Consider the following 25,978-nt stretch of genomic DNA (forward strand, 5'->3'; position numbering starts at 1 on the left):
TTACAGGAAACAAGGCATATGTGATAACATCAAATAAAGAAATCTAAAATGGGTTCTATGGCAACCATTTTTCTTTTGGTCACTTCACTGTTTTTTGAGTTACGGCAGGCAAGGATTTCTATTACATGGTCAAAATTTCCATTCACTTTGAAATACTTACGCCAATCCTACATACTTTCTGACTCCTGATTGCATTGCCCTGTACTCATAGGATAAATAATATGAGCTATACTTTCTCTGCTGATAGGTTGTGACTTTTAAATACGCTGTATACATTTCTTGAAATTTGCGTTCAATCTAATTCGGTCTTAGATATACAGTAACTAATTCAGCACTAATAGCTCCCCATGTAGGTAGAATAGCCTAATTGTGTGCCTTTTCCCTAGCTGTTTGCAAACAAGAGGAGATGTGCTCTGTGAGAAACCTGAGTGCCTTGGGCGACGTGGTACGTAACGCAACGCTGTGTGTGTGCTTTCTCTTCACATAGGCAAGGCAATTTTCCTGCCATGAATCAGAGCGGCATTATGGGATCCAGCTCCCCCTACACTCAGCCGATGAACAACAGCTCCAGCTTGATGAACCCGCAGGCTCCTCCTTACAGCATGGCCCCTAACATGGTGAACAGTTCAGCAGGTAATGGTGGGTAACCTCTCCTGAGCGCTCCTCCTCCACAAGCCTGTTCAAAGGCACCGGCCCCGGGCTGAGGGCAACGGATAGCCGCCTTCATTCGCTTCACCCCTCCTGGGTGGACTGTGGTGGTGATTCAAAACTCAGCTGAGGTATTCGCATTTTCTGTGCAGTAACTCATAAATTTTTCATTAAGTCCGTTTGCACAGCATGTAGATGAGTGCAGTGTTTTGAACAGTTCCAGCAACACTTGGATCCAGTTTGACTTAGGTGTTGACTAGCAAGTATATGTATATTTGTGTGTGTGTCTGCAGGAGAGGAAAGGAGAAACACCTCATCTTTTAAAAGACTGCTGTTGCTTTTTGCTGTCTCACCTATGAAGACTGCAATTTGAAATGTTTAATGTAGTGCTGGTTTAAAGAAAGAGTCACACACCTGCTCTCACTTGAAGATGCTCTAAGTTGGGCACCTGAAATAATTACTCTGTTCTGGAAATACAGACCACATTTACTATATTTCCAAATTCATATATCCATATAGGGTTTCTTCATTTACTTATTTAAATATCAGTGTATGAAATTTAACCATAGCTTTCATTTGCAAAAGTATATTTAATATAGCTGTTGAATTTATCTTTCATATTGCGACTTGTGAATTTAGAATTATTTGCAGCTTTGTGTGTGACTTCATATATAAGGAAGACAGATGGACTGTGATTCTGTGACAATGTGCTTTATAGTTCGTATTCAACCTGAAATCCGAACAATTAACTCCCATCAAGATAATACCTTAGTAAAGATCAATTCTTTGATTGGGGAGGTTTGGGATGGAGTTTCAGTTACCCTAAAGTGGATCCTACCAAATACTTATTCAAGTCATGGAGTTTCTATGCATGCTTTACTGATTATATTAGCCCTTTTTGAAATGCTTTTATGATTTTTTCAGAAAGCTGGATAGGTTGTGCTTAGGAGATTTGATTTAGTTTTTTAGTCAGTTCTGTTCCTGCTTGATTTGTATATTCCTTTAGCAATACTTTGCTACTAAAATTGTGTGTTACCAAGAGCCTGTCTTTCTGTATCTTCCTCTCTGCCCTACTTAGCCTGTTTCTTTTCTTCATCCTTTGCCTCTTTACCTATCTTTGCTTCCTCAACTCTCAATTTGATATGCCCCTGCTTCTCTCAGGTAGAAAATGGCCATGGTAAGATTCCAGCGTCCAGTACGTCTAGAGGGTTTCTTTTCCATACATAGGAGATACCAAGACACTTCAGAATGTCTTATTTTTCAATAATTTCATGAGTTATTTTTTCTTAACGGAAGAAATAGAATGGAAGCTGTTAATCAGAACAAAAGTTTAAAAAAAAAAAAAAAAGTACAAAAATGCTTTTCCCGGTGCTGACTTGGAAGCCGTTGGTTAACCCAGACAGCACACTTCCACGGTCTGCATGAAGAAGGAAAAGCTATCAAAAAGACCATTAGATAATAGTTTGCTTTTCCCCCACCAGAGCTGTCCCAGGTAATATTATGTTTTGTTTGTCTAGTTATGTGTTTTGTCTGGCTTGCTGAAATAAAATTACTTCTGAGCATTGAAACTGCGCTATAAATTCTGTTTTGCTATTAGCAGAAGTAATTTTTCCCCCTTTTCCTTTGGCCCCCAGAGCTGCAAAAATAACCAACAGCAAACAGATGGCAGAGTGCCCTGCCTAGGAAGATTTATGTATTCCTAAGGAATAACCAGTTTAAAGGAAGATTCGCAGAGGTTTTTTTGTTCAGATAATTCAGCCATTCGTTATTTCATACGGTGGAAATCTGTTCAATGCAAGGCCATTTATCCTAGCAGTCTTTTGTATGGGGTAGTCATACTCTTTTTATTGTGTTATACATTCTGAAATATTGGATTTTTAATAATTTAAACATTTATCAGGGGTTTTTGTGCCTGTGCATTTGTGAGGTTTTCTTTTGTTCCAGTTTTATTAATTCAGAGATTACCCAGTGGAAAGTTAAGTATGAGATGAACTAGAGGAGTTTGGGGCACCTCTTCTCCTCTTTGTGTGAGCACTCACGCATCAAGATTGCACTGTACTGCGTTACACAGCAGGCCTCCAAGAGCGCACAGAGAGCGTATGGGAACAGGGGAACAGAAAAGAGAAAGTTAGGTGCGCGTATGCTACCGGTGAGCACACACGATAGGAACACGGCGTTTCCACCCTGTTCTGGCACGTCGCGATTCATCATTCTGCTTGGATCGAAGAAATGAGGGGCTGAGGTTAAGACAATTGTACTTAAAATGCTGTTGTCTTGAGCTGGGGGAATGCTCTGGGCTCAGCTCCTGCCCAAGCGCTGCATTTGATGAGGTGGAGACCATGCACACACCGACTTACAGGGCCAAAAGCGGCATTTTCTGTGACACAAGGACAATTCAGCTGTCTGGCTCTTGAGCCTTTTTGCCACTAATTTAAAGCTGCGTGTCAGTCAGAAAAAACAGGGTTCAGTCAGTGTGTAGGGCCCAAAAAAAGAACCTGGTGGTGGAGTGGACACTGATGGAGGCAAGTGTGAATATTAGTGTGCTCACATGCATTAGCATGAACAATTTGCTTCAGTTAGATGCCAATGGAAAAATAAAGTAAGCAATAGGGAGAAGTTAGTGTGTTGGTTTTCTGGGTTTTTGAAGGAGAGCTGTGCTCTCTGGTTTTGGGTAGGGGGATAGATTTGGGTTTATTCATTTTGCTCAAATGCAGTTTACATTTTACTCTGTAAAACAGAAGAACGTTTTTATTGATGTTGTTTGGAGTTGTTTTCACGTGGTTTCAGAGCTTCAGCACAGCTAAGTATAACACTATTTTTGCCACCTGTCTTTATTAGTATTTCTAAGTCCTTATTACCAGATGATCCTTTTTTTTTTCTTTTGTTATTTAAATTAATGACACAGGTTGAAAGAAAAATATTGTTGCAGTTCTGCATCCTGTTTCTTCAGCAGTGACTGTGGATCAAACAGCACATCCCTAGCTTCTGCTGACGTAGAGCAGTTTGGGAACACAGAAATTACAAGATTAAAGCAGATAGATCCTTCTGATGGAGCATCCCATCCATGACAATACCAAAAGCTTCAGGAAAAAGTGCCAGAATCCCTTCATAATTATGGAACCAACTGCCATGCAGAAAAACGTTAGAAACTTCACTGTCCTTTTGTTATATGGGAGTCCACATCTTCCATATATATTTTCAGTGTTTTTTCTGCATTTTTTAACTTCAGGCTTTAAAAAATATAATAAAACAAAACTTATAATACCAACACCAATAAAATACTAATTCATGCTCCGATCCTTGTTAATCCTAGTGGAAATTAACTTTAAAAGGCAGTAATGTGGAGTCTGCAGCTCAAAGATTTCCGTACTGTACTTGCACGGAAAGTGACACTAATAACCCTTGCTACTCCAGAGCTGAACACAAGAATAAAAAGTCATTCATCTCCTTACTGCCACAAGGATCCTGTCCTACTCTCGCTGCCTTTACTGCCGAAATGCTAAGCACGGGTTTACTGCAGAAACCTTCCACTTACTGCGTTTTAGTATTGCCAACAAATTTTAAAAATCAGAATACCCTAACATGAACGTGAAGTTCTAGGGAAAGTTATTTGCACTAAAAAAATTAAAAGGATGCTGTCAAGTTAAAAAATAAAAAATAAAAATGGGCACTTATATTTTCATATACAGTAAATATTTAAATTAGATTATATGTAGTTGGACAAACCTCTGATAGAGAAAGCAGCTATACATAAAGCACTTCTTACAAATTTAAATTGTTTTTCTCCCTTTCATGGCTTGGTTACATTTTTATTTTTCTGAAAGCTGAATGACTCCATTTATTTCACTATTTTCTGTTCTCACACCTATCTTTGTATGAGCTTTCATATAATGCGCTTTCAAATAAAATTTTCGGAGGACTCTGGCAGTCGGCAGCAGTTTGTGTATCTCATCACCTGTAGTCCAGAGAGGTGACGGCTGCGATCTGGCGGTTGCATTGTGAGCAGACACCAGGCAGGCGGCTGGGCCCGGCCGCGGGAGCAGGAGAGCCCCAGCCGGTGCGCGCCGGGACCAGGCCCTTCCTGCAGCTTTTCCCGGGCTGAGACACAGCTCCGCGTGGCCCTGGCACAGAGGGTGGCGAGGGGCAACTCTTAGCCGCTGCTTGCTCCCCTCAGGTGTCAGGTGCCCTTGCAGCCGTGGTTGTGCTTGTCCCCGTAGCGGGGTGTTTATCCATGGTAGGACGTCAGGCAACGCTGTTGCCCCCATTCTGTTTTTTTTCCTGCGGTGTAAAAGTACTGGAAATTCTCTTGCCAACTTTTCATGGATCACAAATTTGCTTTTTTTTTTTTTAAGGGAGAGTGCTGGAAAGGGAGGGAAAAATGTCTTACAAAGGATGTAATACTCTATTTTGTAGAGCATGATTTGTTATTGCTCTAGCAATAAAGAGAAAAACAATGTTTGTGTATTGCCACTCTTACAGTATTTCATCATCTTCTGGGACTGGTAGGACAGCCTTTAGCAAAAAAGCATACTTTGCTGCAGTTTTACTCATGTCAATGTATACCTTTGAGTACATTAAATTCGGTGTGGAATAGTTAATTCAGGACCTTGACCCATACTTGCTTTTTGAAATCATTCTAGCTCTTAAATTCTTATAATAAGCCAGAGGCTAGTACTTGAAACCTATTCACAGTACACTACAACACTTTTTGAGTCAAGATTTCCCTGTTATCTTCTGCTCTAAAATGTGTCATCTTTTGGTCTGCGCTTCACACTCAGGATTATTAGTACCTATGTAGAAAGAGACCTTGTCTTAATTTAGCAGTTTTCTGACAATAACGCTATTGCACTGCTCAGAAAGGGGTCAAAGCGATGTTCTTGCTGTTCTGCTTTGCTAAAAAGCAAAGGGATGTCTGTCTGCAACGCACGGGAGAGTGGGCTTGAAAGAAGTTTTGAATCAGCGTTTCAGCAGTGGATGGAAAAGCAGCTGTGGAAGCATCTTAGATAAAAGCTATAGGGAAACTAGACAACCTTACAGTTAACTAGGAAAACCCTTGTAGTTTTGATTTTTAAAGTAGATGAAACACTTCAGAACAAAAAGTGAAACAGAACTTGCTGTATTAATCTTTTCATAATTGTCTCCAAATCCTGATAGTTGGAGACTGAGTTATTACATGAGTATGCCACAAAATCAGAGAAGTTCAAAAGCCAAAATATATTGATATTTTTACATTTCTAAAAATGCTGAATACAGTTAGAATGTGTGTGGTAAACTGCAGACTAGAGTTACTTGCCTTTTACATGCCATGTTAACTTAAACCTCTCTAGAAAATAGAATTTATAAAGGAACTGTGTTGGAAACAGGGTTACCAGGAATGGGCAGGATTATTATATTCTTTGCAATAGAAATATGATGTGCCAACTTAGCAGAGGATTTAGCCATGCAGGGTTCTGGTGAAGAAGAGTGATTTTTAACCTTCCTTAGTTCAACCTCTCTAAAATTGCCTTTGAGGGGAGGGTCATTTTTGGATTGGTTTTAAACTGAAATGTCTTGTTTAATGCTTTCACAGCATGAAATGTGTTAATTGTTAAAACAGATTTTGTGTGACAATTTCACATCCCAGTTTGAAACAAAACTATGGCAGTACGTTTGGCTGTTTTGTACATATATTTTTTAAAAAATCTCTAAAAGAAAAGTAAATTCTTTTTTTTTATTGAAACTGTAGAATTCAAAACTAAAAGGTGTCAGGCTGCCACACTTTATTTCATAATGGTAACAAGCTGCCCCACCTCCTCAAACAAGAGTGTAAGGGCGATAATGCATACAGATCAAATGCTTGGTAGATGCTGGCTTCCCAGTATAATATTGCTTGGCTGTTTTGTTGAGGTTTCACACACACACATAAAAATAACAGCATTTTTAGCTGATCCCAATAGATTTTCTCTGCAGCTGCACCACTTGAAAAAGGCTTTTTGTTCCAATTCTTGAAGTCTTAAGTATTGCAACTATTTTTTTTTTTTTTTAATCTCAATTATGATTTATGTGTTGTGATGACTTTAAGGGCTTGATTGGGCTACAAATGTGCTTTGAAAAAACAAGAAAATATGCCCATGAAAAACACCAGCAGTTCAAAGCTGGATATTGAGCATACAGTTGTAAACTCACATGGCACATGGCTGGGTAGGTTTTTTTGGCAGACCCGTAGTCTCAACCTGCAGTGATGCTGAAGATATTAGCAAATTAGCACTGCAAAGCTTGCCAGCATATTCGCCAGAGTCCTGCTCATGCTCTCACTGCTGTAATTAAAACTAATTATTTTCTAAAACATAGTAATACATGAATATGTGCAATAATCATTTTGTAGTGGGCAATCTGTGATGTATTTTTAAAGCTTTTTTTCCCCCTCCTCTCTTTGGCTTGTTGTGCAGTGTGCTTACTGCCTAGTGTAAGCCAGCATTGTCATTTTGCAGAAAGGCAAACTAGTTCAGTAATGATCAGGTTTATATATTTTTTTTTAAACAGTGACACTTTGCTAATTCTAAAAAACGTGTAAGCTTTGGTTGGTTTTTTGTTTTTTTGTTTGTTTGTTTGTTTGTTTTGCCTTGTAGGTTGTTCTGTCCTTCCATGTTTTTCTTATCTCAGATCTTCCTTTGAAAGAAGGGCGTGCAGGGGAGAAAAAGAGGGAGAGGAAGGGAAGAGAATCCAGTCTTTTGTAAATGCTGTGCACATAGTTTTCTGCAGGAAAAAAAATCACCCGGCGTCTTGCTGTTGTTCTTTGGCTATTTGCATTGATTCCGTGACATAGCACCTCCTAGGATCTGCTCTGCCAGGTTTTTTCTGTGTATTTACCTGAATGTTTCGTCTTGCATCTTTTTAGAAATCCAAGAACCCAGCAGCTCTGCAGCAATAATACTATACTTAGCACTTCAGATAAAAAAAAACCTTAAACTCCTCGCGCCCCTGGGAAGCGACTGTGGGCCATTATCTGAGAAAGACATTTGCACGTGCATTATAGTCCCACCTCATTTCGGCAGGAGGGGAAAGAGTTGAATGCCGTTTCCCAGCGGAGCAGAGTTTACAGCTTGCAGTTCTGTAGGAGGGTTCCCAATAGCTGAGGAATTCGTCCCAGAGGTGGCAGAGGCCACAGCTGATCTGCTGAACATCAGCTTCAGCACAGAAGCGTACCTGGGAACTTCAGCCTTTTTCTCAAATTCAAAAGTGGCAGCAAAAGCCGCATGGTTTCAGCTTATGTTAGTCTGTTAGTAAGGGGAAAGCACAGTAGTTACTGAAACAGGCTGTTGTCCTCTTGCAATGCAATGGCCGTATCTGCAGACAGTCGAAAACCCGTCAGAAGCATGAAAAGTGTATTTTACTTTGTAAAAATTCTTTGTTGTTGTTGTTGTTGTTGTGTAGTGCTGGCGTTCTTCCCTCTTTGGTTCTCCTTCCGCGCTTCAGCTGAAGAGGTTTGCAGGTTTCCAGCACTAGAGTAAAAGGCCAGAGGTGGGGGAACCTGCGCTTCACGTGCCAGCAGCGTCCTGCCGCACGTGAAGCGGTTTTTCCAGCAAAGCCAGCCATAGTCATGCTTAACTGTTTCTCCTGTTTTCGATTAGCACCTATGGGTCTTGCAGATATGATGACACCCGGTGAGTCCAAACTCCCCCTTCCTCTCAAAGCAGATGGCAAGGACGAAGGCGCCCCGCAGCCCGAGAGCAAGGCAAAGGTATTTACCTCCTCTGCACGTGGTGTTGGTTCGGCCCGCAGAAGTCTGCTGTGTTGTCCTCCATCTTCTGGTTTTGGCCTACCCACTTCTGTTCTTTCCTGCATGCCTTTCCATTCACGTGCAACCTATTTGTTTGTTTCTTTTCTTTTCTTTTCTTTTCTTTTCTTTTCTTTTCTTTTCTTTTCTTTTGTTTTTCCTTCATTGTGTGGATCTGAAAGTTACTAGTTCTTACGGCATTTTAACTTGCGGGGGCAAAGCGACCCAAGCCAAAAGTTGCGTGCGGATTCGGCTGTGCCAGGTGGGTGGGGAAGAAGGGTCTTGCCTGGTTTCGATCCTTGCAGCCATTTTTCTCTGCCTTCAGTTATAGCTTCCTGTTTTGGCCGCCTCAGCAGCAGCAACATGCTTTAATATTTTGCTTTCCTGCCTTATTTGATTAAAATAAGGTGAACAGCTTGGTTTTTTTCTTTCTTTCATAAGGGGAAACCCATGCTTAGCATTCCATGTGAGCTTGAAATAAGCATGGTGGCTTAGTAACTTTAGCCAAGCATCCAGCAAACTTTCCAAATTATACTAATTAACAATGTTGTTTTAATACCTTTTATATATATATATATAAATATATTTATATATGTGTGTGTTTTCTGTATGTGTCTCTCTGTTTATATATATTTTATATATAAAAAATTGGTCAGTCTGTTAAACTGGATGTATTTTTTTTGTTTTTAATAAAGTTTGCCCTGCCTTTGTCATATTATTTTTTTTTATTCCTCTACCACAGGATAGCTACAGCTCTCAGGGTATTTCTCAGCCCCCAACCCCAGGCAACCTGCCAGTCCCTTCCCCAATGTCCCCAAGCTCTGCTAGCATCTCCTCATTTCATGGAGATGAAAGTGATAGCATTAGCAGCCCAGGCTGGCCAAAGACTCCATCAAGCCCTGTAAGTGGCTCTGGTTTTTTTGGTTTTTGTTTATTTTTTTGTAATTAATTATATTTTAATGCTTGCTTGTTTGTTTTATAAATTCCTTTTCTTCATTATTTATCCACTAAACAGTTTTCTTTCTTTATAACACTTGGGTACAAATTCTGCTCTCGGACACATGACTGTAAGTTCCACTGCCTGGCTTCAGTGGGGCCCGAGCATGCTCAGCCAAGGGCAAAATTTGTCCCAATAGTAATTTGAAATAAGAAAGAGTAAAACTGCGTGCATCATGCAAGTGTGCTGTCTGGTAATACAGCAGTTGTTGTGAAGAAAACATCCTTCCTGTAATGCATCAGCTTCCAAGCATGCCGACTGTGTTGTTGAGGACGATTCCATTGCTGTTCCTGGGCCCAAACTCCTTCACACAACTGACTTCACTCTGTTTGCTGCACTTGTCTTTGCTAGTGTTGTGTAGAAAAAAACAAAACAAAACAGTAATCTTCTCCCCTACTGAAACTCAGATCTGTCAAAGTTTGAATTACAGGCTCAACACCACAAAAAAAGGGTCATGTACATTTTTGAGACTTTTTAAATTTTGAATTGTGTATTTGGAAATACAATTATTAGGTTATCAGGGCACTGTCAAATAATATCGTTTCTGATTTGCTTCATTCACTTATTTTGAAATAACCCAAACTGTGTGTAAAAAAAAAAAAAAAAAAAAAAAAAACTTGTATTTACATTTTTAAAAAACTACTTTTTTAGATGAATTATGTTTAGTCTATCTGGTACAGGTTATAAAGAAAAATCTGTGTGAGATGCATGGAGTGAGCTAAAAATAAATGTTTTCATATATATATGCATATATATACACGCATATACATACATAGAAAATCTATATTCATATATGTGTGTATAGATATATAAAAAAGAGAATGCAAACATAACCATATATAGCCTATGGGGAGCAAATGTCCACTTGATCATTTTTGCTTTGTTTTTTGAATTAGGAAAATATATGTTGTTCCTCTTTTTTTCTTTTTAGTAAAAATAATAATCATAATTTCTCTTTAGTAAATTAGTGCAATATTTGGTTTTTTCCAATGTTAATGTGCAGTTAACACAGGAACAATTCTTGGATAATAACTTAATTTTCACAAGGTGATATGTTGAAGAGTATATCTCAAGGGAAACAGAGGAAGGCCATTTGGAGGGCAAAAAGGTCTACTCATCCAAAAATCAGATGTCTAGTGAATCCCCCAAGCAGAGGGGCAGCATGGCATGAAATGCACCACCTTAATTTTGATGTTTGTTTGGCAGCGACTTTGAGTCTCAGAAGGCGGCTGGTGTTACTTGTCCCCACAAAGTCCCATCTTCTCTTTTTTTTTTCACAGCATTTCAGAAAGGGTGGCACCAAAAACTGGGTTTGTTTTCTTTTTAGTAATGTTTTGGGTATTGTTTCTTTGGGAGGTTTCCTGGAGGAAAGCAAGAGAGCTATTGCATAAGCTGTCTAAACACATCCAGTTCTTCTGAAAGGGGCTACCAAGTGGTAATGCATTCCTGAGCTCATTGTATGAACTGCTTAACAAATCCAAGAGTCATCACGAACTTCTGTGGAGTTTTTTCCATTTAAACAAAATACAAAATACTGTGACAAAAATACAGAGACAAAATACAGTGTTGAAATATATAAATGGGGAAAGTTTGTGCTTTCATTTTTAGAGCTCTTCTGAATGCCTTTCTCTTCAAATGCTGTTGCATCTTTGGCTTCAGTTAGCCAGTCTCAGTACACAGATATGAGTAGTTACCATGCTTTAAAATGATAGAAGGATAAGTGCTGTAAGTTAGCTGATCTCTTTTTACCTATGAAGGCCAGCATACTGGATAACTTCATTGACTTCAACAACTGTCTGACATAGACTGGAACGATTGCTGGCATTTGGTTACGCTTGAAAAAAGCCTGAATTTGTTCATTCCTTTATTAAATTTTGAAGCTGCTTCATGTGCTACAACTTCTCCTTTCTAGCAGTGGATAAAAGTAAGGATGAATGGTCTGTCATTCACTTCACAGTATCCTTGGGATCCTAAGTGGATCCTCTCTTTCCGTGTTTTCTATATGAAAGTGAAACAAGAGAAAATGTACAGAAGAAATTGTTGAATGTTATGGTTTGAGGTTTGAGGGCTCTTTAGGGGTATAAGTAAAAGGATGCTGTTTTGCTATGCTAATTTTGAGTATAATGTCAATCACTGGCAGAGGAAAGGTGGCTTTAAATTAATTAAAAGAGGATATGAAAGTGTGGGTGCACACTGCACAGGGTCACTGCAACATAAATAGCACAGTAGGTTATGAAAACCCCATAAAGTGCTGTTCATTGTCCATATGTGTACATGGACCTTACACTAGAGTCAGCTGAATAGTACTATATAACAACAGTGCTAGCTATAAGAAGTCTGCAGAGTCCTTCGGGAAAAAAATCTTGACAGAGCATTTTCTCCTGCAAAAGTTTATGACGGAGATTGGACTTGGGCCACTTTTTTGTTGCCTGTATGTGCTCACCTTGTTCTGTAGTGAAATAGGTCAGTATAGTAAGTGTAATATTGGCAAATTCTTTATTGAAGTGGGAGAGCTGAATATTAGATAGTTTTATAAATACAGATTATCTACAGAAATGTACAGAAACAACTGCCTTCTGCTTTAAAGCAGAATTTCCTACAGAAAATTTTGTTGTTCTGAAGGATTCTGTAAACTTACCATACAGGAGTCTGCATATAATACAGTTTTAATAGGTGGTAGGTGTACTAAAAATAATATATGGGGTTAAACAAATTCAGTATGGGAATTAGCTTCAGTTTCCTTATACCTTTTTTTTTAATCACCCATTTAAATATGGCTGGTCATATCTGTAAAAGAGTACTGGAGACTGAGGGCAGAATAAGCTACAGCTAATTTACTAAAGGTATGTGTAACCAGCTTGCACCAGCATGCTCTTGCTACCAAAATTATCAACAAAACTTACAAAAGAAAAACTCATGATCTGCATTCTTCCAGCATTGCCTGGCATGTACCTGTTTATAACAGTCTGTAAATGAGATCTTCTTGTAATAAACCCTTATTTTCTGGGGTTAATATTTATGTGTAAGTAAATTTAGGCTTCCAGCTGAATCTGCCCATTAGGACCTTAAATTTGTGTGTAGACTGGCTTGCACACATCTGTCGTTTTTATGTGTTTAAGTTTATAAAAATACAGAAGAGGAAGAGATCTTTACTCTTGAGGAATAGCATTTTTCCCTCCAGTGCATTCTTCTAACGTTAACATTTCATTTTAGAAGAAAATTGCACCCATTTTACAAAGCGTGACAACCTGAAAGCTCACACAGTAAGAAACACTTCTTACCTTCTGTAAGCTGTGAAAAGTTTTCAGATTATACTGTCATTTTAGAGCCTGCTGCAACACTGCTGAAAAGCAACATCATTTGAGACGTGTGGTAGAAGAACTCAGTATGAAAAATTCTTAACCAGTTTCCACTCTGCTCCAAATCTGATTTTGAAAAGAAAACCTTAGTATATAAAAGTGAAAACATAAAAACGGTAAATCTGAATATTCTTTTAATAATGAACTTGCATAAAAGTGAAATAGAAACTACTCTGTTGCTTCATATGTTAAATATAAGCACATACAAAATTTGCTATGTAAAAGCTTAGAGCTTTAATTGGAGTTCTGTGGCATCACAAGGGTGAGATGAAGATTAATGCTGATGAACAGTAGAGTAACTTCGTCCTTACTGCAGTTGGTAATAGGGTAGTTCCAGTTTGTTCAGCTGTTCAAATTTGTATGATCGTGTGTCTGTTCTCGTTACAAAATCAAATATTTAGCAACATGACTTGCCTAATTCCCTTTTCCCACCTACCTCCAAAAAAAATCTTTGACGTAGTGTATTTGTTGAAAAGAAGCTAATTTTTTTAAAGACCCAAGTACATACCAAGTGCTACTTTGAGTGAAGGGATTTCCACTACAGAAACGGTTTGTGGTTCATTGCATAATCTATAGGGTTCACATCAAAGTACTTTCTTGCCATCCATTTAATATCAGTAAACCAAATTCAGCCTCGACTCTGACTTTAATAGGAGTTACACCACAACTGAATCTGACTCAAGTGAATTCAAGAGTGCACCTCGTTTCTAAGTAAGAGAGGTAATATTATCTCCCAGTAGGAAGGATTACTGCAAAGAAGTTACAGAATCAGGAAGCATGGCAAAAAACTTTACAGGAGGCAATGTATTTAAATAAAATTAATATCCATTCACTAGAAGGAAATAACAATGGCTCATGGAAATGCTTGGGTCACCCCCTCTTAGCTTCACATTTCTCTTCTGGCTCTCCTCCAGTGTTGCCAAGTTTCAGCTAAAGGCTGGAGGGAGATACAGAGCCTGTCACATTTTCCAGGCTAACGTGCAAGATGAAGGGTGGCAATGCTTTTAAAATCATTGACAATTGACTGCTACTGCACTACATCTCTCGTGATGTCATTGTGCCATCCCTCGCCAGCGCTGTGTGGGACATGGACAAGTGCGTGGGTCTGTAGCATCCCTGAGGTGCGTCTAGAGTCTTGTTTAGAGATCAACTAGCAATAAGTTGCTGCTTAGTTCAAAATGGTACTGCGTCATAGTCAAACTAAGAAAAAGGTTAAGGAAGGAAAGGGTGATTGACTAGATGAGTTTGAAGAAAGGTCTACTGCAATCAACAGCCAAGTTTATGATTTTACTATATAGATATAAAGAATACATTTCCTCCTACAGACCTTCATGTATATGGCTCCTTTCCCAAAGCTTTATATCAGTCTTTCCATCTTTTGTTTAACTCTGAACCATCCTGTCTTCGCTAATGAGCAATTCACTTCCCCTTCAGCAAGAGGGTCTTCCTGAGACAGAAGCAGCACATCTGCTGTTAGATTGGAGGCACTTCAGAGAGCGCATAGTCCATCCATGTGTGGCTGAGCCCAGCTCACAGAAAAGATAAAGTGAAAAGTTCCAGCTTGTGTAGCAGCCTCAGTACTTTGTGCTGTCTCCACACTGAGAAGAAAAGGGCATAAAGATAATTTGAGCCTTTGTTAGCTGTAAAGCCAGAACAGTAGCAACAGAATGGTTTCACTCCCGCCCTTCTGCAGCACGAGGGAGAATTCTGCTCTTTCCATCTCTTTTGGGATTCCTGGTGGTGGTTCAGCTCTGGTAGCTGTGCATCCCTGTTTTTCCTCAGGTCATAATACGCATTCTGTTTCCAAAAGCAGGGTATACGAAATGGCTATTCTCTTTCATCCTTCGAGAGAGGAGAGCAATAACTCATGACCATGCAGCTAACTGGCAGTTCATACAGAGTATTGCCACCAATCTACTTGTACTGTAGGCCCTCTTATTCATCTTTCTTTTGGCCAGTGGTGGTGGGAAGAAATAGAAAAGCATAACCGTTTATGACTATCTAAATTGAGCACTACTACCCAGAGTGCCGGGTTGCCGTAGTTTATGATTTAGGCTATTCCTGTGCAATTTCTGTTCTGGTAGAACAGTTAGGTTTTCTAACATCTTTCTTTTCGGGAAGGTGGAGGGAGTTGATTTGGTTTGTTTTTAGGATTTTATAAAGTTGTGTGGGACAAACTTGTTTTTAATGTTGCCAAACTACTGATGAGAAGCACTATGTGAGAGCTACCTGTTACTAAAATGACATGAGGCAACATCAGAAACTTGCCTTCTGGGATGCAAAGTTCAGATCAGTAAAAGAAATATGAAAATGGGGAGTTTGGGCCCTTTATTTACAAAGCTGAATTTTCAGTATATGGACAGAGTGTACTGTTTGTGCCTGAACTAGTAGCCTTCATTCCTGACTGTTGTGTGATAGCTTTAGTTTGTTTGACATCTTCTCTTTTTCAATGTTGTGAGTTTCTTACTTTCTTTTCCCTCCCCCTCCCACCCTTCCCCCAACTTTTTTTTTTCTTTTTGCTATTTAGAAATCAAGTTCCTCTACCACAACTGGAGAGAAGATCACAAAAGTCTATGAACTAGGAAACGAGCCAGAGCGCAAGATGTGGGTAGACCGGTATCTCACTTTCATGGAGGAGAGGGGCACGCCTGTGGCCAGTCTGCCGGCTGTGGGCAAGAAGCCCCTGGACCTGTTCAGGCTCTATGTCTGTGTCAAGGAGATTGGAGGTTTAGCACAGGTGAGAAAAAAACACTTGAAAGTGAACATTTCAAAAACACGATACACATTCTTTCTGGAATATTTTCTGCTGGTTACACCATTACATTTTTAGCACTGACAACAGAACAAAGAAAATAGCATTTCATGATAATCAGGCTGTAATGTTTTTCTGGACTGGATTTTGGTCTGTATAACTGCCCTAAAAGTGCACGGTTTGAAACAAAAAATGACCATTGCCAAGGACAGATTAAAATGTTATCTGTTACAGGGAATCCAGCAATACTACTAAGAGAAGAGGAAAAGGACACTGGATCCAAGTCATGAGTAAGAAACAGACAATAGGGCTGAAAAGAAAGAGCTGGGAGCAAAAGGAGGTTTTGAAATCCATCCTTCTCAGATAGGTGTACTGCCTCTAGGACAAATCAGTTCATCTCTCCTGAGAAATGGCAGAGAGATTCTTGAAACACTGTCCTTCGTCCCAAACCTTTCATCTCTGAGTGTCCATATATTGTATATTTGTCCCTTAGACGTGGATTGTGTTTTCCCTGTGTTTGGAAAATGCTTATGGGGTGTTTTGTTTTGCCTTATGAACATTATGATAACAAGGGAGAGGTGAATCACTTAACTGAAACAAAGGAAAATAAAACCAGGAAGAGCTGAGAAAAAAAACGGTGTTAGAAGACGGGCATACAACTTTTGTAGCCTTGTTCCTTCTACTAAGAGTATTTGCTGTGTTACAAATGGGAGAAGCTTTGGTTTGTATTACCAGTTAACTGGAACTAGAAATTTTTGCAAAGGGATGTGTGGAAAATAACTTATTTAGGGCTCTGTATGGTTGACCACCACAGAGCAGAACCAAATATTTCCTTGTCTGTATAGCACTGTAAAAAGGTAAAGCAGGAGAACAGCTATGAAATGGTCAGTAGAAGCCGTCTTAGCTTTGATATTCAGTCATCTCTCCTTTCCTAATGCTTGCAAAGCATAGAGTTTCTCCCTCATGTCTAAGGGATCAGTCGGGCTAAGTACTGAAAGTTACTGTGAAGTGCTGAGGCCTGTCATTTCCACGGATTTAAGAACAGTTGAGGATGTTCAGTACTTTGCAGGATTAGGCCCTAAACATAGATGTATGGATAAATATCTATATATAATATTTAATATTAAAATACATATAACTTCACACTAACCTACAAAATTTGAACACCAAAGTATGGCAAATCAAATTAAATCCTCAGAGCACTTTTAGTGATATATCTGGTTATTTCAGGAAAGACACTCCCAACATCAATTAAAACTTTTTTTATGCCGTTTTTAATAGCACACTTTACAACATAGGATTTGATTGCTGAATTAGATCATTGGCCCTTCAAATCCAGCGACGTTAGCTATTCCTGTTATTAAAGGAAGGCAGAGAACCCTAACACAGTTCACTTTGCCAGTTGTTAAATGCTAAATATGGGTAAGAGATGGCATCGTGACATTTTCAGTGATCAGTTCATGCTCCCCAGCATCATAAAGATTTGATTACTTTTAGCTCAGAAACTTTATTATAGGTAAATTGTGTCATGCAGCTTCTCTGCCTCATATGGTGTGACTGGGGCTGTAGTATATGACTGTTACCATTAGAAATTAAGCTGGAAGGTGAGATTCAAATGAGATATGCTAAAGAGTCCTTCATGTTTGCTTATTACCTGGGAATTTATTTTGTTTTGGAAGGCTCAGGGAAAATTTGCAGTGACAGACATTATGTATTACCAAAGAATAGATGCTGTGCACTCGGACTCATTTTTTGAAGGAGCTTGAGTTACAGATTTGTGTGCTTCAGTACTGATAAGAATTGACACTGAAAATAAAGGCTCCTGGTTCTGCTGTTATGCCCACATGAATGATCACCGTGTTTGTGTGTTTGGGGCTACTGAGAGGTGCAGGGCTTTGCCTGATGAGATTTATTTAAATGCATTTGAGTGATGTTCTCCTATAAAATTGTTGCTGCAACTGCTACGCTCCATGTCTCATGATGCTGCCCGGAGAGTGACAGGGAATGTAGCTGTGCAGCAGTGGTACATATTCTCTGTCTGAATACTTGCAAATGATGGGGTCCCAACATGAGCAGAGCAGCTGTTGGCAGTCTTCTTTTAAATGCCAATATACTGGGCATTTAGGCATGAATGTTTCTGTTTGCATTATGCAGTGTGTTCATTATGCACCACTTAGCTCTAAGTCAGTAGGCACAAAGGGCTGTGTAACTGGATTTCAAGCCTCAGCAGGGGCAGTTTACGAAATCTCTTCTCCTTTAACTCCTGGGTTCTTGCAGGATGTACCAGAGAAATAAAAACATTTCACAGAGCCATGCCAATCTGCCTGCTATTAACACTATCCCCAAAAGATTTTTGTTGACTGGCAGCAGGTACAGTGTTATCACACATAGAAATGTAAGAAATATTTCCTTTGCTGGAACATAGGCTTTAGCAGAGGTATGGGTAATGATAACCTTTGTAGTTATACAAGTTAAGTTGGGTCATAAAATCTCGTGGCTTGGGGCAAGTTCTAGTCATCATGACATGCAAGAATCAGGATTCTTTCCCAACAGAGGCCAAGATGCTCAGACCTTCAACGCCCATTTATTTCAGTACTGCCTCCCCTCATTGGATCATACGTAGCCACTGCACAACTGTTTTGAGTGAACATTGGGCATTACAGCAAAAATACTGGCTGCTGTTACTGGTACAACTGAACAAGGCGGTGGTATCGGCCAGGATGACAAATGAGCTAAGCTGTTACTACAGATCAGTGTTTGAGGAACTCATGAACAGCTTCTTTCAATATTCTTTGCCTTCCACTGCAAACAAGACTCGGAGCAGAGTTATGTAGTTAGCACTGTAATACAGAGTATTGCTGGACTAGCCCTGTGTATTTGAAGTCTGCCTTAATTAATTAAGGGGTCTCATTTCACTTTGCCTCTCATCTTGCAAAAAGATCATTGATCTGTCCCTGCAAGACGCCCTAAAGTGACAGGACTTGAACCAGGAATTATAGGCTGAACTGTTTGACAGCTGGTGGCTATTTTGGAGGAAAAATTATTTTTCATATCAATGCTCAAACACTTCAACTGCGGAATAATACTGTTATTGCTTTTTAAATAAGTTTTTAGAAGCTGCTTTTTAATTAGAATGGGGTGGATGCGAATGGGTGTCAGAGAGAGTGAGTAGTGAGTGTGTTTGCTTGGAGATGAATTGCTAAGTGAAGAGCATGGGCCCTGGAAGAGTGCAGGGCATTTAGAAGATGCACCATGCAGAAGACTTCAACAAGCAAGGCTTTTTATGTAGCTATCAGCAAGTTTCTTAATGTTTTTATAACTGTAAATGCTGTCTATGCATTACTGCATGTGGGAGTAATGAGCATTTCTTAAAAAAGGAAAATAAAAAAAAGTAAACCGAGACATTAAGTGCTTTTTTTGTCTTCTGACTTTTAAACAAACCACTTTGCTGCAAGCCAATGATTCTGCCATTTATTGTGCTAGGTTAATAAAAACAAGAAGTGGCGTGAGCTGGCAACCACCTTGAACGTTGGCACTTCGAGCAGTGCAGCCAGCTCCCTGAAAAAACAATACATTCAGTACCTGTTCGCCTTCGAGTGCAAGATTGAGCGTGGGGAGGAACCCCCTCCAGAAGTCTTCAGCACTGGAGATACTAAGAAACAACCTAAGATTCAGCCGCCATCTCCTGGTAAGTAGAAAAACTGCAGCCTCTTACCCAACCATTTTTTAAAATGCAGAAGATGCTCTTTAGATTGCACTTAGTGTGTTTAGAAGCATCTCTTGCTAATGCAGGACAAACTAGGTGAATAAATACATTGTTGGCGTCCTGTCTGCAAACCTGAGCTAGCTCCTGGCTCATGTCACATTTAACTCTGAAGGGCCACTGAAGTTACGTACCTGGTTTGTCACTGCTCACTCATACAAACATATATACTCACTCAAACGTATGAAGATGTGTGCATCAACATATGCTTAAGTATTTGCTTCTCAACGTGACAGATTCAAAGTTATCAAGGTAGGAAAGATAGCATTATGCAAGGATATGCTTGTAGTGTGTGTTAGACGTGAGGCACCCAGTATTAAAAAGTGTCCATTTATTAAAGATCAGATCGTGTTACTTGCAGTTGCATTACTGTTGCTCTGAATATTCAGCATGGCTATTGGGAGGTAAAATTTCTACTTAATATGAGTAAGGATGGTAGAGGCTGGACTAATCAGTGGCTCTCAGACAGTTGCTCTGATACGGTTCATTTTGAATATGTGGCAGATGGAGAGAGCTGAGAGTGTGGTATATCCTCACAACCAGACTTGGTGGTTTAGAGGCACGCTCTCTAGCCTGTTGTTGCTAATCCTGTGTATCAGATTAGCTGTTAGCATCACTGTCAGCATCTTGTCTGAAAAACTGGCATGGGCAATGCTTGATTTTGGTCACTGTTTTGCGTGTACACTGTGGTGTTTGAAACCACACTGTTTTCTTTCTGTATTAATTTAGCTCAAGATTTGATAGTCATGATTGATATTCAACGCAGGAAAATTTTTAAGTAGTAATATTTTAAGTACATAGAAAAAGGGGTAACAAATATTTTTCTATAATGTTGACTCCTGGGCTACCTATGGAAGAGGAAAATTCCCCTTTGATTTGCTGGTTATTAGGCTTTTCTGGCCAATAAGATAATTTTGTTAATACCTATCTTCACAATTACTATCAGGCCGACCACCTCCTCTTACTGCTGGCAGAATATCATTCCTGGAATAGTTAAAGCAGTTTCCTGCATTAGAAGGCAGCATTTAATATAAGTAAAAAGTATTTAAAATAATTTATTTCTGTTACTGCAGTTCACTGGCTGAAAACAGGAAGGGGAGAGGCAGGGATCTAGCAAGCTCTCCAGGCAGTCTGCAGGCTCTGAGGCCTCAGTTTGAGAATTCCTCTCATAGATACCAGAAACTGCAAAGACCTTTTTAATCACATAATACACTTCTTGCCTTTACAAGATCATTTCTTACGATAGTGCTTTGTCAGTAGAGTAAAAGATACAGGCGCTAAGGCTTAAATCTTTTCCTTTTACAGACTAATGTATTCTGTAAGAATTTTAGGGGGATGTTTAGTTCAAATGTATTTTCCTAGCTACATCTCTTCCTGTAATACCTTAAATAATTCCTCTTCCTTGTTAACACTTAGGGTCATCAGGTACCCCAACACTGATTATTTAATATAGAAAACAGTTATGTTACTTTGCAAAGCAAGCTTACAAAATTGGGAAAAAACACTTAGTACTAGAAGTGAAGCCTATAATCCAAATGTTTATCTGCCTAAAACAAGCACAGGGTGTCCAGAAGGTGCACCACTGTTAAGATAAAAAGATGTTTGGATTTGCTTGTCACCTCCAGAGACGGCTGGTAAGGGGAGCTGAAGCTGGCAGACTCGTTAAGAAGGGTGAAAAGGAAATTCATTAAAATTAAAAAAAGCTAAACAACAGTACTAAAATTGAAACAGTATTCTGCTTTTTTCTCTTCTCCTTTATCCCTCCCCCTCCAACACTGCTCTCAGTAATTTTGTTCAGGGACAATCAAAATTAAATAGGCTGAATTTTGAGATAAGGAATCAGTATTTACATACGTAGACTTGAAACAAAGGAATGAAAATGTCCCTTTTCACAAGGTCCTTTTGCATCATCATGCTACAGATGAAAATGACAAAGTCCAAGTCTAAATTTATCATAACATTCAAACAAACTGTCTATAAAGAGAACTGAAACTATTTTTCTAAAATAAAAACACAGCAGGACACAGAGACTAGAAGAGGGGGAAGCAAGCAAAGATCTCAAGGTTTGTTTTGTTGGCTAGAAAAGAACTCGTGTCACTGAATGGACTGCACTTCTGTAGGGAGAAAAGCTTTCCCAGTGTGTATCAGCTTTAGTACATGAAATCCCGCTGAGGTATAGATGCTGCAGAGAGTACAAGCCTGTTCTCTTAATAGTCAGCTTTTTTCCTTGCGCCTTTTTCTTTGGTATATACCAACATTAACATTTTAACTGCACAAAAGTAGAGTTGTGGATGTACTTTAGATAATCTGTTAGTCTTTGGCATGCACATGGAACAGGAGCCCAATACAACAAGAAACAGTAGCCTTGAAAGTCCTTGCTTTAAACATTAGGGCCTCTGTTGTGCAGTTAGCTCAGTGTAGGCAGAGCCGCTTTGAAGCCAAATCCATTTGCAGAGAACTAGTTGCAGTATTAGTGCCTAAGCTAATTCTGATAAAAAGGCAGGGGGACTTGTCTGAGAGGGGAGTGTTGTATTTTGTCCAATTCTAATCCAGCTGATGCCATGAAATCAGGGTCATGAGAGAGTTTAAAAATCAGCTGATCCTCGTAAAACTTTTAAAAATGAATGTTTTAATTGCTAGTAAAAATATGCAGGGATTAGCAGCCTTCTTGGTCCAGAGAAGAATTCAATTCCTACCTAACTGCCGCGTAGGTGTTAGGCATGGGAAGAACAAGCTGAAGCGCAGTTCAGAGCAAGGCAGTTCTTGCAGATGTCCCACAGTCAAGGGGCAAATACGTGACTGTCTTGCAGATGATCTTTAGAGTGTAATCGCTGAGGGGGCACTAGGAAAGACAGTGTAACAACCATAGGGAGCAGATTTCTATAGAAGAACACAGTTGGGGAAAGGATGTGATTTCGCTGCAGTACGCGGTTATGTCTGTATGACTCAAATTTATGGACTGAGTGGTTTGTCCTGTACCGACTGAATGTGATGGCCACAGTGGTACAGCCGAGGGTACTCCTGAATAACACTCGGGTGCGGGTCCTGGTGTCAGCAGAGATGTCAGTACAGCAAACCTGGAAAATTGTGTGCAGACGCTGGAAAGCGAGAGCGCGCCAAGAGCGTGTTCCCTGCGTTTCCTTGGCAGCAGAGACACAAGACTTGGGGAGGGGGCTGGGACGCGACACGCCACGACGCAGCGCAGCCGTTCAGTGAGCGCGCCGGTAACCAAACCCCTCCGTCTTCCCTGGCGGGTGGCTGCCTGAAGCGCTATTTTTAGCCGGCAGGTGATGTCGCGGCGCGTGTCACGAGGCCAGTCAGGGAATCCCCACGGAAGAGGGATGGGCGCGGGGTCGGGGTGGCCAGCGGCGGTGCCCCCGCGCCCGGGGGGCCCAGCCGCCCCCAGCCCGGCCGAATGGGGGCACCGGCTTCGCCCTGTGTCAATTTATCTTCCCAGCGTGGCGGCTGGCTGCTGGCTCCGAAGTGTGTGAATGTACTTAACCTTCAGTAACCTTTCCATTGTTTACTTTAGAGTATACATTTGTAGCTTCTGGCAAGAGGTAGGGATATCCTAGAGAGCCTGTCAGGCCTCCTATTAATGGAGTTTCAAGAGGTTGCATTCTTCCCCCCTCCCCCCCTTCTGAAGGGAAAAAATTGCTGGCAAGAGGGAGACTTTTTTTTCCCCCTTCTTCTTTCCCTTTAACTGCGTATTTCAGCTCTGGTAGATAAAGGGTCTTTCCTGAAAGCAGTGCTCACCGGCACGCAGGCTTTGCAAGGGAACAGCCGTTGCGGGACTGATTGCATGCTGCTGAGAATGACGCATGCCGCTGAGGGAGCTCTGGGAGAGTGTGTAGGACCTCACCTTCTGCACAGAGGAGGATGTTGCTTTTCTTTCATTTCGGATGGGTTTTCCTGCCAATTCTTAAAAACATTTTCTTATTATAAATCTGTTTTGACACTTGAAAGGCAAGTGTTAGACGTGTGTGTGAGATGAAGAATTAAATATGTGCACACAAGTACTTTCCTGGACACCTACAGGTCAGCTGTAGAGTTGTGTAAGCAGAGATTATCTATGCTAAAAGAAAGGACGTTATTTTTCATCTTCCTTCTTAGTTCATTGTTTTGTACTGATGCTTTTGAAGCACTTGAAAAGGTACAGTTTCTGCTTCAGGATGTCCGCAATCAAATTTAAACACTTATCATAATATAAAAATCCTGAAAGGATGGATATAGAATGTCAGAGAACAGTTTAGCAAAAGTAAAATTTAAGGTGAAGCATGAAAAAAAAATGGTACTTTCTTACAAAAAAGATTGTTTTCATATTCTCTAGTTGGAAAATATTGCTAATAGCAATGTGTGTAAAATTTGTAAGTATGTTTGAGGGAACATAACTAATTTGCATTTAATGTGTGTGCACGCAGGCACATGTGTGCACATATAATATACAAAACCTGTGTTCAAAGTATATTGTTATTGTTGAAAAGTCAAATGCTCAATAGTTAGGAAATGCCAAAAGTGAGATATAATCTTTGCAACCTTAATTATGTTTCCTTGTGCATGTACAGTTTGATACACTCTTTAATTATGCAGTCACATTCTAATTCTTCCATGAAATGTCTGTGTCATTCAGTGCACAGAGTAGACAGCACTCAGTGAATGAGCAGCTATTCAGTATTTTGTGTTATCCTCACTGTTTAATACGTGACTGTTACATATGGCACATTTTTCAAACCAGACTCAGGCAGAGAATTATTGATTTATTCCTTGGTTTTTCTCTGGCTCTCATCGCAGATGTATCTGAAGGCTTTAAAAGCATTAATCAATCTTTGCACTACCCATCTGAGGGGAAAAGTAATATATGATTCCCATTCTACAGATGAGGAAGTGGGTCACCAAAAAATTTACATCATGAGTATCTGCTAATTCTGCCTGCCAGTTGTGTTTTCTGTGTTTTGTCATGCATATGATTTTAGCTGTTGCCCTACATCTTCTGCACAACTGCAAATCAGCATGTCTAAACAGACCCTCTGAGAAAAGGAACACACATATAAGTACCTCTTGTGAAAAATTTAGTTTCACTTATATGCCCAGTATTGCACAGACATTTGGTAGAAGAGCAAGAGCAGAATTCAGTTCTCTAGGGCAGAATTCAGCATCATCTGCCTTAATCATGGCAGCTGGATGCTGTTCAGGGCTGCTTTAATCATCCCTTCTCTGCAGTCATCTGCTGCATTTGCAATATGCCTTCCAACATCTGCAGCAAAGGAAGCAGAGATTCTGCAGACAAGCGTCTTGCCCTATGCAGCCTTGGTCATCCCCAGAACTGGCCCAGGTATCCTAATGAAAGCACTCAGCTGCATGCTGAGGGCTGGCGAGCTGCAGGTGGTAGCACCCATTGCTGAGGTATATGCAGTAGGAGGCACAGGCCCCACTGTTTCATTTTTTGTCTTTTCATTTCCTACTTATCTCAGTGCCTTTTTATCCCCACCCCCATTCTCCTTACTTAGCCTCAGTCTCAGGCTCCCCTCTTCAAGATTTTTACCTCTTTGGGGTTTCGTTGTCCCGTCTCTTCACCTATGTATCCCTGATTTTGTCCTTCTGCAAACATCCACTCACCTTCCCCTTCACAGCCTGTCAGTCCGTCTCTCACACTAAACTGCCAGTCCCACTTCCTCTACTAGCTCTTTGTTCTCAGCTCTTTATCCAGCCGCTTCTGTTTCTTTCCCCTGACCTTAAATCTCATTATGTACATTTTCTGGGCTTTCCTGATGTTCCCTGTTGTCTAGTCCATATCCATAAAGCTTAAGACTTCTCAGATCTTAGTCTGATCTCAGCAACATCCGTATCTTCTTTCCAGGTTCCCAATCCCCTTGTCAGTCTTGCTCTGTTCTGCTTTTCTGTCAACTATCAGAGACCCTGTTTCCCTGCCGTCATTTGCCAACCTCCGGTTGTAACCTTTGAGAGCTTGTGCGGGGTGGCTTCCTTGCTGTAGGTTCAGCTCCACATTCAAGACTGCCCACAGCAACCCAGGAGTTGAATTACAGTGAAAGTCCTGCTCACCTCCAGTCTGAAATAAGTGCAAACAAGATCTTCAGACAACTAAGCAGTGAATGTATAGCCAGCTACCAATATGTACACACAAAGAGATATTTTTCACAAGTTTATGACTGGACTAGATCAGAATAAATGCAGAACAGCAAAGGTACTTTTCCTGTCACAGATGTTTCCCTGCCGTTACGACCAATTTTCATGTCTCTGCTTCAAAGAGTAAAGGGAGCATAAGTGCTATGACTGGAAAAGCTGACCAAATACATATTTGGCTTGGAAAATGCACAGAAAAATATTTCTCTTTTGGGGGAGAACAGAAGAGGTCCATATATTTTTTAAGCCATATTCTTAGAAAAAGCTGGCCAGTTACAGCTGGTATTAAAAAAAAAAAAAAATCTGAGGGAAAGATCCATCTGGATAACTTCCTCATGACTGGCTGAACCTTGGCAAAGGTGTAAGTAACTGAAAATCACATCTTACAAGAGAAAGAGTTAAGCTGCCTAAAAAATGGTGCCTGCTGTACCAACAGTAACCATTTGGAGTACACGCTTGTATTACTTTCAAGGAATGTGCTCTTTACATTGACACTATTTCTAAAAATAGAGATGAACTATTCAGTGGCCTGTGAGTGCATGACATAGAAGTAATTGTCTTT

The 25,978-nt window shown here is 40.1% G+C and overlaps 1 protein-coding gene across 7 annotated transcripts in view; it reads left to right on the forward strand.

The window, feature by feature from the left end:
- ARID1B (AT-rich interaction domain 1B) overlaps positions 1 to 25,978 on the forward strand; it is a 347,057-nt gene that overhangs the window by 301,966 nt on the left and 19,113 nt on the right. For 3 of the 7 annotated variants that reach the window (XM_067293596.1, XM_067293597.1, XM_067293599.1), the window contains 5 exons: positions 488 to 633; positions 8,259 to 8,368; positions 9,147 to 9,305; positions 15,288 to 15,497; positions 18,996 to 19,200. In XM_067293596.1, coding sequence (XP_067149697.1) covers positions 488 to 633; positions 8,259 to 8,368; positions 9,147 to 9,305; positions 15,288 to 15,497; positions 18,996 to 19,200 — 830 coding nt within the window. Of the gene's footprint in view, positions 1 to 487; positions 640 to 8,258; positions 8,369 to 9,146; positions 9,306 to 15,287; positions 15,498 to 18,995; positions 19,201 to 25,978 lie in introns of all 7 variants that reach the window. The other 4 variants (XM_067293600.1, XM_067293595.1, XM_013958989.2 and 1 more) reach the window with 3 other exon arrangements.

This window comes from Apteryx mantelli, chromosome 3 (genome assembly GCF_036417845.1).
Source record: "Apteryx mantelli isolate bAptMan1 chromosome 3, bAptMan1.hap1, whole genome shotgun sequence".
Taxonomy (NCBI): Eukaryota; Metazoa; Chordata; class Aves; order Apterygiformes; family Apterygidae; genus Apteryx; species Apteryx mantelli.